Source organism: Notamacropus eugenii, chromosome 2, assembly GCF_028372415.1.
Source record: "Notamacropus eugenii isolate mMacEug1 chromosome 2, mMacEug1.pri_v2, whole genome shotgun sequence".
Classification (NCBI taxonomy): Eukaryota; Metazoa; Chordata; class Mammalia; order Diprotodontia; family Macropodidae; genus Notamacropus; species Notamacropus eugenii.
The window spans coordinates 383,439,556-383,451,089 of NC_092873.1; the positions used below are offsets into that span (position 1 = coordinate 383,439,556).

The 11,534-nt window shown below is 37.7% G+C and overlaps 1 protein-coding gene across 2 annotated transcripts; it reads right to left on the reverse strand.

Annotated features, from left to right (window-relative positions):
* Positions 1-4,316: 4,316 nt before the first annotated feature.
* LOC140524075 (olfactory receptor 6K2-like) lies at positions 4,317-11,123 on the reverse strand. Of its 2 annotated transcripts, XM_072638578.1 has the most exons (2): positions 10,184-11,123; positions 4,317-4,348 (listed from the first exon to the last, which is right to left on the reverse strand). In XM_072638578.1, the coding sequence occupies exons 1-2, from the start codon at positions 11,121-11,123 to the stop codon at positions 4,317-4,319; spliced, it is 972 nt and encodes a 323-aa protein (XP_072494679.1). The 2 variants fall into 2 exon arrangements, with proteins under 2 accessions (XP_072494679.1, XP_072494680.1); XM_072638579.1 differs by lacking the exon at positions 4,317-4,348 and having other exon boundaries at positions 10,167-11,123.
* Positions 11,124-11,534: the final 411 nt, after the last annotated feature.

Sequence of the window (11,534 nt, forward strand, 5' to 3'; positions counted from 1 at the left end):
TATATTCAAGCTTTGGATATGCATCAGTGAAATGAGCTCTTTGTATGAAGGGGTCCACACACTTATGGAATCACTGAACAAGCTCAAACACACACACACACACAAATACAAACATAAACACATATTCTTTATAGCATTCTGGATATTATTCCTGAATGGAAGATCAACAAATATTATCATATTTTCATAATGTAATGCATTTCATATAATTTATTCTTATACTTTTGACAAAATAAATAGGAAAGTTTTATGAGTATAATATTGTTGAATAGATTTGATTTAATTATGGAATCGCTATGTTTAACCTCTGCTGAATGATGTCTCTCTGCTGGAGACCATGGCCTAGTTAAGGCAATCTATTTTACTTTTGAATATTCCAACTTCCTGTTGAAGTTTTTTTTTCCTAACATCAAACTTACACTAGTGCCTTTGAAACTTCAATCCACTATTTTTTATATTATCTTATGCTTTTCCTTGAATAAATTTATCATTTATTTACTTTTCACATTTGAAAAAATTTGTTTCTCATCCTCTGCCTCCACCTTCCCCTCCCCCATTCTCTGAGAAGGCAAACAATCTTCTGTACCTTATACATGTGAAATCAGGCAAATGTGTTTCACATTACCCATATTGCAAACAACAAAAGCAAGAAAACAAAGAGAAGATGGTAGAGTAGAAATATGTACATACTGTAGCTCTTCCCCCACAGCCCATAAAATATCTATAAAGAATGACTCCAAACAAATTCTAGAGCAGCAGGAGCCACAAAACAAGAGTAAAAGAGATTTTCAGTCCAAGGTAGACTGGAAAACTGACAGGAAAGGTCTATCACACAGGGCATGGAGTGGAAAGCAGTGAAGTCTATGGAGCCCAGCCTGGCCCTGGCTGCTCGGCACCAGCAGGAACAGGACCAGAACAGGCCTCAGTGGTGGAATCCCCAGCAGCAGCAATGGTTCTCAGGTCCCTCAACCCGCAAATGCCTAAGAAAGATTCAAAGGTCAGTGAGAAAGATTTTTCATCTGGATGAGAAGGGAACATGGTCTGGCCTCACCAGCAGCAGCCACTGCAGTGTCAGCATCCATTTTTGGAGCCCTGTTCCTGAAGCCCCTGGGGGAATTGAGCAGCCACCAGCTGACCCAGCAGTGAGAAGGAACGCTGGCGTGGCAGAGCTGGAGGTAGTTGTGGAGAGGGAATTCTACTACTCACAGATTCTGGGCAGACAAGTTTTTGGTTGCTCCTAGACCAGTGAACAGGCCAGGAGATCAATAAATTCCTCTCCCTTAATTGTGCCACCTTGGAGGAACTGAGAACTTACAGGTTCCCAGGGCATACCCTCATCTTGAAAAAGGACTCAAAACTCAAGGAACTGGCTGGGAAAATGCTCAAAAAAGGGGAAAAAATAAGGCTATAGAAGGTTACTTTCTTAGTGAACAGGTATTTTCTTCCATTCTTTTGGATGAGGAAGAACAATGCATACCATCAGAGGAAGTCAAGGATTCTGCATCCAATACCTCCAAAATAAATATGCAATGGTCTCAGGTAATGGAAGCTCTCAAAAAGAATTTTGAAAATCAAGTAAGAGAGGTGGGGGAAAAATTGGGAAGAGAAATGAGACTGATACCAGAAAATCATGAAAAATGAGTCAACTGCTTGTTAAAGGAGACCCAAAAAATGCTGAAGAAAATAACACCTTCAAAAATAAGCTAACTTAATTGGCAAAAGAGGTCCAAAAAGCCAATGAGGAGAAGAATGCTTTAAAAAGCAGAATTAGCCAAATGGAAAAGGAGGTTCAAAAGCTCACTAAAGTAAACAATTCTTTAAAAATTAGAATGATTTGAGGTCGACACTCATGGGGAGGGACAGGATCAAAAGAGAGAATAGAAGTAATGGGGGACAGGATAGGATGGAGGGAAATATAGTTAGTCCGATACAACACGACTATTATGGAAGTCATTTGCAAAACTACACAGACTTGGCCTATATTGAACTGCTTGCCTTCCAAAGGGAAGGGGTGGGGAGGGAGGGAGGAAAAGAAGTTGGAACTCAAAGTTTTAGGAACAACTGTCAAGTACTGTTCTTGCCACTAGGAGATAAGAAATACAGGTAAAGGGGTATAGAAAGTTATCTGGCCCTACAGGACAAAAGAGAAGATGGAGACAAGGGCAGAGAGGGATGATAGAGGAGAGAGCAGATTGGTCATAGGGGCAATTAGAATGCTCAGTGTTTTGGGGTGGAGGGAGGGGACAAAAGGGAGAAAATTTGGAACCCAAAATTTTGTGAAAATGAATGTTAAAAGTTAAATAAATAAATAAGTGAAAAGAAAAAAAATAAATAAAAATAAAAATTAGAATGGAGCAGATGGAAGCTAATGACTTTATGAGAAACCAAGAAGTTACAAAACAAAACTAAAAGAATGAAAAAAATAGAAGATGATGTAATATATCTCATTGGAAAAACAACGGAGCCAGAAAATTTAAAAATTATGGGACTACCTGAAAGCCATTATCAAAAAAAGAGCCTAGATATCAGTTTTCATGGAACTATCAAGGAAAACCACCCTGATGTTCTAGAACCAGAGGGCAAAATAAATATGGAAAGAATCCACTGATCACCTCCTGAAAGAGATCTGAAAAGAGAAACTCCTAGGAATATTGTAGCCAAATTGCAGAGTTTCCAGGTCAAGGAGAAAATATTGCAAGTAGCCAGAAAGAAACAATTCAAGTATTGTGGAAATACAATCAGGATAACACAAGATCTAGCAGCTTCTACACTAAGGGATTGAAGGGCTTAGAACAGGATATTCCAGAAGTTAAAGGAACTAGGATTAAAACCAAGAATCACCTAACCAGCAAAACTGAGTATAATACTTCAAGGGAATAAATGTTCATTCATTGAAATAGAGGACTTTCAAGCATTCTTGATGAACAAACCAGAACTGAATAGAAAATTTAACTTTCAAGCATGGGAATCAAGAGAAGTATGAAAAGGTAAACATGAAAGGGAAATCATAAGGGACTTTCTAAAGTTGAACTATTTACATTTCTACTTGGAAAGATAATACTTGTAATTCTTGAGGCTTTTCTCAATGTCTGGGTAGTTGGAGAGATTACACACACACATGTATATACATATATATGTATATATATATATATATATACACATATATATACATATGTGTGTGTCTGTGTGTGTATATATATATATATATATATATATATATATATATAGAGAGAGAGAGAGAGAGAGAGAGAGAGAGAGAGAGAGAGAGAGAGAGAGAGAGAGAGAGCACAAGGTGAGTTGAGTAAGAAGGGATGATATTTAAAAAAATTAAATTAAGGTGTCAGAGAAGAATATATTGGGAGGAAAAAGGGAGAAATGGAATGGGCAAATTATCTTTCATAAAAGAGGCAAGAAAAAGCTTTTTTAATGGGGGAGAAAAGGGAGGAGGTGAGAGGGAAAAAGTGAAGCTTGTTCTCTTCACATTTGGCTTAAGGAGGGAATAACATGCTCACTCAATTTGGTATGAAAATCTGTCTTACAGTACAGGAAAGTAAGGGAGAAGGGGACAAGTGGGGTTGGAGGGATGATAGAAGGGAAGGAAAATGGAAGGAGGGAGTAATTAGAAGTAAACACTTTTGGGGAGGGACAAGGTCAAAAGAAAATAGAATAAATGGGGGGCAAGATAGGATGGAGGGAAATATAGTTAGTCTTATGCAACAGGACAATTATGGAAGTCTTTTGCAAAACTACACATATATAGCCTATATTGAATTGCTTGCCCTCTCAGTGGGGATGGGTGGGGAGGGAGGGAGATAAGTTGGAACTCAAAGTTTTGGGACTGAATGTTGAGAATTGCTTTGGCATACAACTGAGAAATAAGAAATACAGGTAATGGGGTATACAAATCAATCTTGCCCTACAAGAAAAGAGAAAAGATGGGGATAAGGGAAGGGAGTGATAAAAGGATGTGATAGAAGGGAGGGCATATTGAGAGAAAGGGCAATCAGAATGCAAGGTATTATGGAGTGGGGAGGGGAGAGGAGAGATGGGGAGAAAATTTGGAACTCAAAATTTTGTGGAAATGAATGTTGAAAACTAAAAATAAATAAATAAACATTAAAAAAAGAAAACAAACAGAAAAAATATACTTCAATTTGCACTTGGAGTTGATCAGTTCTCTCTCTGGAAGTGGATAACATTTTTTCATTATGAATCCTTAGGAACTGTCTTGGATCATTTTATTGATCAGAGCAGTTTAAATCTTTCACAACTGCTCATCATTGTTATTATGGTGTGCAATGATCTCCTGGCTCACTTCACTTTGCATCAGTTCCAGGTTTTTCTGAAACTGTCCTCTTTGTCCACATCCATAATAGTATTCCATTACAATCATATGCCACATCAGCCATTCTCCAATTCTTGAGCATCTTCTCAATTTTCAATTCTTTGCCACCACAAAAAGTGCTAATGTAAAAATTTCTGTATGTTTAGGTCCTTTTCTTTTTTCTTTCATCTCTTTGAGGTACAGACTTGGCATTGGTATTGCTGAATAAAAGAGTATGCACAGTTCTATAGCCCTTTGGGAATATTTCCAAATTGTACTCCAGAATGTCTGGACCAGTTCACAACACTACCAATAGTTTATTAGTATACCTATTTCCCATAATTCCCTCATCCTTCCAACATTTCTGACAAGAGTGAAGTGGTTCTTCAAAATCATTTTATTTTGCATTTCTATAATTATTGAAATAAAGTATTTTTTCATGTAACTATAGAGAGCTTTGATTTCTTGTTCTGAAAACTGTCTATTCATATCTTTTGGCTATTTATCAATTGGGGAATGGTTCTTATTTTTATAAATTTGACTTGGTTCTCTATATGTTTGAGAGATGAATTCTTTAACAGAGAAACTTGGTGTAAAAACTTTTGTTATTACTTCATTGGCCATGGTACCTTTTAGCAAAATATAGTTTTCTTCATAATTATCTCTTTTAATTAGTTCTATTTTTGCTTTACCTGAAATTATGATTGATACCCCTGCCTTTTTAACTTCAGCTGAAGCATAATAGTTTCTGCTACATCCCTTTAATTTAATTCACTGAGTATGTCTTATTGTTTCAAGTATGTCTCTTTGAAACAACATTTTGTTGACTTCTACTTTCTAACACTTTCTTCTATCCACTTCTATTTTATGGGTGAGCTCATGTCATTCACATCTGTAGTTAAACCCATTGTTCTTTATATTCTTGGGATTAAACTTTTTTTCCTATATGGCAGCCTGGCACCCCTTCAAATACCTCAATAATGACAACTGTCTTGTCCACTTCTTTGCAGACTAGATATTCCCAGTTCTTTACACCAATCCTCAGACAAATTTAAGTTCTTTCTTAAAGGTTCAATAACAATGTTTAATAACAGATCTACTTAAATAAGAAAATTTTTATTGGAATAGAATTATTTGTTTAGAAATATCAACCACAAAATTAAATATTACCATTGTTAAATTATGATAAAGTATTTTTATTATGTTTATAAATTGTTAATTAATCTATTAATTACTCTAGGAAATTTTTCACACTGATGAATTCATATCTTGACATTTCCTTTCTCAATAAAAAATAACATACAGTAATTGCATAATTTGTTCATTTATATGGCAGCAATGGTGATGATTTTGGGTATGATCACTGGGAAATTCAAAACAGGAAAATGAATGCATGACACTTAATCCTTTTGAATAATTTAAATGCTTGCTCCTAAAGGCAATTATTAGTAATGTATAAATATCAAAATTTTAAAAGCATAAGGCAAATGTTAATTTTTGTTTTTCATTTGAGGTTTTTCACCTTTCCTACCCATGAGAATCTCCTATTTTTTTAATGTAACATCCGCATGCTTTTTATACATTTGCAAAAGGGAAACACACTTCTGAGTTACATCTGTGATACTGAAGGGAGTGGCTATACTTCATCTCTCTTAGATCTGCATATCTAGGAAGAAACCTAAATTTCACATGAATTGTTAGCACAATCAGGAAGGCAGGGCATATGAGTTATGGCAACAGAAGTAAATTTTGGCTAATTGCCCAAGGAAGGCATCGTCTTCTTTCCCACTCTATAGTTACCTGTAAACAACATGGTGTTGCTGTGTTGCTGTGTTGCTGTGTTTGTCCTTCATTCTCAAAGAGGACCATGACATCAAGATGGTGACATGACTTGCAGTTGACTTTGATTTGAGTGAGGGAGGGTTGTGCAACTTCACTTTCTTCTCCAGAGCCATCTGGGTCCAGTGGCCTGATATTCATCAGGATCACTGGAGATGGCCTGGGATGCAGTGGGAGACCCTGGCCCTTTTAGGCTAATGTCTTATCACATTCTTACTTTGAGTGAGATACACTCATTCAATGAATAGGCTTCTTTAAGTAGTTTTTATTCAAGGGATGACCCCTTTAATAAAAATAAATCAAACTGGCAGGGGAAGGCCCTCAGGGTTCCTGGGTATAAGAAACACAGGGATAGCATAGATGGACTAGTGTCTATAAACTAGCTTTTATATACGATCTAAAGACAATGTTTTGACAGAAGAGAAAATAAGTGACCTAGTGGATCTTCTGTGTGACAGAGTGTTGAATCTCTGGGGAGTCTGACAATCTTCCTGTGTGTTTATGTCTGTGTTCTCTTATTTTGCGTGTGTATCTGGGAATACTTATGCATCTGATGGCATTATGAGCTACCTGAAGTTATCTCAAAGGACTATACAGTGATGACTCTGTCATATGGTTGACAGAAACTGTATACTTTATAGCATCCACTCAACTCTTCTATTTTCTCAAGCCTTGCCTGTGTCCTTCAGTCTCTTCTTCCTTCTGATTGCAGGCTAAAGTACAAAACTCCTCCCAATATCTTCATTTAGAGATAGCAGAAACTGAACTTTAGGACTTACTTCACTCTGCCTCTGCTGCCCTGTCTGCTTTCTTTTCTTTTTTTTTAAACTCAAGGGAACAAGATGCACCTATTCTAGGTACCCTTTTATGTCTCCCCTGCTCTCAACCCTTTTCCTGCCTCCTTTTGGTGTAGGTTCCCCTGCTAAATTGTAAACTCTTTGAGAGCAAGGACTATATTTGTCTTATTTGCATCTCCAGCATCTAACACAGTAACTGCCACATAGTAGGCATTTAATAAATGTTTATCAGATTGGGTTTGATTTTCAGCATTTTATGGTAATATTAAGTGAGAGAGTATGATAGGTGAACCTCCACCAGGTGGTGCTTTGTTTGAACCACCTTGCCAGCATCTACCTCAGTTCCTCTTTGGTATGAATATTTTATAGCCTTCTTGAAGACTGCAGTATCCCTACTGGTCATCAAAGGGCTATTGGCTTGCAAATAGTTGGGCTACTCTTCTATAACAAAGCTTAATCAACAAGCAATTATTAAGCCCTTGCTATGTATCAGACATTGAAGTAGGCACTAGGGATATGAAGATGAAAATGAAACAATCCCTAATCTTGAGGAGCTTGGATTTTATAGGGGCAATCAGCATGTACATATATATAAAAAGTTACAGCTTATATAAAGTCAGCAAGCAAGTTTGGAGTCAAGCCATATTGGAATGTCTGGTGGTTTACAGGTGAAAGCCTTCCAGTCAAGCCACTGAGGAGGAAATACTTGTTGGGGAAGGACAAAGAGTGCCTCTGCCCCTTCCCTCCTTCCTCCAATAGAGGAGGATCTTGAACTTCAGAACACCAAAAGATTTGAACATTCTCATTGGCTTCCTAGCAGTAGTGTCAGCATTAGGGGCCGAGGACAAACTAGATACACTGAAGAAAGGCAGCTTAAACACTCCACAAGGAGCCCAGTAGGAGAGTTACATCATCCCTAAGTGGATCTTTATGATTACCTCATTAAAACAAAGAAAATAGCCTCTAGGGTCCAGGAATGATGTTGCCTTTTCACCTCATGTGCTCTTTAAACATAAACACACTTCTCCAGTACTTTTATTGCTGATATGAGAGTATATTGCAATATTTTTTTTTGACAAGGAGGGCAGGTTGGGTAGGAGGAGAGGGAAGCAATATTTTGTACCACATTTGCAAAATACTCCTTTCTAGAAATTAATTCTAGAACCCAAACTTTCTAGAAACTAATTAAATCTCAATGACTCGATATCAACTGATAATTATAGGGGGGTAGCACACTAATGAGGACTTATTAACTATAGCATTACCTACCATTCCCCTAAAAACTTGAGGGGAAAAGTTCCCCTCTGGGGGACTCATTCTCTGGAGAAGTTGAAAGAGTAGCTTTAGAGATTGTAGTCTACACATGCACACACATATCCTCTAAAATCATGCTTGTACATTTATACATATGTATTCTCTTTCCAATAATAGCAATGATTTTTATACAATAGTGTGTTAAGGTTTGTGATGCACTTTATGCTTCACTATTTGAACCTCATAATGAACCTGTGAGGTAGGTGCTATTATGACCCCTATTTTACAGAGGAGGAAACTGAGAATGAGAAAATTAAGTGATGTACTCAAGGTCAAATGAGTACTAAGTATTTGGATCAGGATTTGAATTTGGGTCCTTCTGACTCTAAGTCCAACACTATTTACTGTATCACCTAGAATCCACCTAAGCTTCTCATTGTCCATTCAGATAGCTCTAATTGTTAGTTGTTTTGTTTTTTTCCCCTTTGCATTGAGCTGAAATTTAGAATCATAGAAATGCAGAAGCAACCTTAGAGGTCATCTCACCCAAATCGCTCTATTTTTCAGAAGTCCGAAGTGGTTAGGTGACTTGCCCCAGATTGCACAAATACGAAGCTCAAATTCCAAACTAGCTCTTCGACTTCAAGTTCAGAGCCCTTTCCACTCTATCAGTTTTTCACATGCTTCTATTTCTGCCCTCTTGGGAACAAGCAGAACAAGTCTTATCCCACTTACACCTAGCCCTAATTGAAGGAAATAGTGTCTTTTCCCATTTGCCTTTTGTCTGGAGACCAGAAGCCCTCCTCATTTTCAAAAGTCTACTTCTTACTCCTTTTTTTAAAATCATTTCTTGGCAGGGCTGTCCCTAAACCATGAGGGGACAAGAGGATGCCTGCCACCATCTCCCTTATGTAGCCTCCTCATCCTTCCTTAACAGACTGGTGAAGGGCAGGGGCTGTCACAGTACTCTTGAGGGAAAAAAAAAACTCCATGAAGCAAAAAGCTCCTTAGACTCCAATGTCCCCAGTCTTGGCCTGGATATTTAGACTTTTCTAGGGGTCCTATTCCATCTAAGAAAGCAAACCTAGAGAATAAAAGTGGTTCACTCTAAAAAAAAAAAAAAACAAAAAACAAAGAGATGCTGTTTACCATCACCTTGTAAGACAAACAAAACAAAAGAGGTAGTAGATCTCACTCTGTAGCTAAAGGAGTAATAATACAGGAGTAAGAACACAGAAATTAGAATTCTCTCCTCCCCCTCTCACTCCCATGATCAAGATGTTTTAATACATTACTATTTAGCTTTTGGAGACTGGTCACCATAGAGACTGTTACTACCTTCCATTTTACTGTATATAGGGGAAGAAGGATCATTAACATATCTCTGAATATCAGCACCTCCACATATCCAATCCTCTTTCTTTCCTAATTGATTCATTGCAAGAAGGACCTAAGTAGTGAATTCATGACATGAACTTTTTGCCCCTATTTAAGCCATAACTCTGGGTAATTGACAAGTAAATATCTTCAGGACATATTTTTTTTTAACTGATTCTGACACAGGGTTGCCCATCAGCTGTGACTTCACTAGTCTACCCAGTAAGTTACCAGAAAAAGGTCAGTTGCTTTGTCTATTATGATCAATTTTTGTATTATTTTATGTTTTAAATTTTATTAATCCAACAGAGAACTCATGGACTGTGGATGCAGATTTCTGAAAATATGACATAAAAGCTATCAAGCAATTCCTTTTTGAAAAACACATTTCTATTTCTTAAATTATTTACATTAACTTTATTTTAAAAATAACTATAATAAAGGCCTCTCATTCATTTGGTATACCATGTTTGAAAAACATAGAGATTCATGGGCAAGTAATACAATGGGAGATATAGATCCGGGTGTGCCTAGATGGATAAAATCCTGAATGTATTGAAGTGTCAGAGTTCATATTATCTGGTCTTATTGGAAAAGATCCTTGGCTGATTCAGGTACTTTTTTATAGTTTCCTTAATCTCTTTATTCCTCAAACTGTAGATAATGGGGTTAAAAAATGGGCACAAAACTGTGAATGCTAAAGCAGTGGCTAAATCCCAGATTAAGGAGTGGGTATCAGAGAAACGGAGGTATGTGAGTCCCACTGTACTAAAGAATAGTGAAACAACCGTCAAGTGGGAAGCACAAGTAGAGAAGGCTTTACGACGGCCTTCAGCTGAACGGATGCGCAGAACTACTATCACAATGCCAGCATAAGAGAGGAGGATGAAGAAGATATCTGCAACTATCTCCATAGCATGAATCACGTCAACCACCTGGATCAGGAGAATGGCCCGGGTGTCTGTGCAGGCCAGACGGAGCAGTGGGAGGAAGTCACAGAAGACATGTTCTAGGTGATTGGAGCCACAGAATGGCAGTGTGGAGATCCACACAACCTCAGGCAGGGGTGTGATGAAGCCACAGACACAACAGACCAGGGTCAACTGGACACATAGTCTGGGAGTCATGATGGTTGGATAATGAAGGGGTTTGCAGATGGCCAAATAACGATCAAAAGCCATGGCTCCCAAAAGGCACATTTCGCTGATGCCTGTGGAGTGGAAAAAATACAATTGTACCATACAGACATTTAAGGAAATGCTTTTCTTTTCACTAAGCAGGCTTGACAGCATGAGTGGGATACAGGTGGTGGTAAACCAGATCTCCAGGAAAGAGAGAGTACTGATAAAGAAATACATAGGAGTGTGAAGGTGAGAGTTCAGCTGGACAACCATGATGATGATCAGGTTCCCAATAAGGATGAAGGTATAGATGAAGAGCAGTGGGACAAAGCAGGTAATAGCATCTCCCCAGTCCCTGGGGAATGCAGAGAAGATAAATTCTTGGGCAGTGGTCCAGTTGCCATTCTCCATCTGAAGGAAGTGCAAGAGGAAAATGGGTTCTAACGATATACAGGGCTTTTGAAAACAACCTATCTTCAGTCACCCAATGCTCTATGTGAAATGCATTATAAATTATTCCAGTGGATTCATAGTTTCAGGTACAGAATCATCCTTATACTATATGTGGAATGACACAGAATAAAAATAAGACCTAGCCCTCAATTCTGGTAAACTCACACTCTAATGGGGGAAAACTATCTGATGCATATGCTTAAATAATGTACAAAATTCTATTGAAAAATAATAGAAATCACAACAAATATGAAGAAGAAAAGTAACTAGGAGCAGCTCAAAGATGTATTCATACGTTTTGGGAGAATAGTGAATGGAGTGAAGTGTTCCCTCTTCATCATCACTTATGCTCTCCACAGCATTTTCTTC

Excerpts from the sequence above, each read along its gene's own strand:
- LOC140524075 (XM_072638578.1), bottom strand. The coding sequence starts at position 11,123 with ATGGAGAATGGCAACTGGACCACTGCCCAAGAATTTATCTTCTCTGCA. Across the intron at positions 4,349-10,183 it reads GAATCAGCCAAGGATCTTTT|TTTCAGAAAAACCTGGAACT; the intron begins CCAATAAGACCA and ends CAAAGAGGACAG.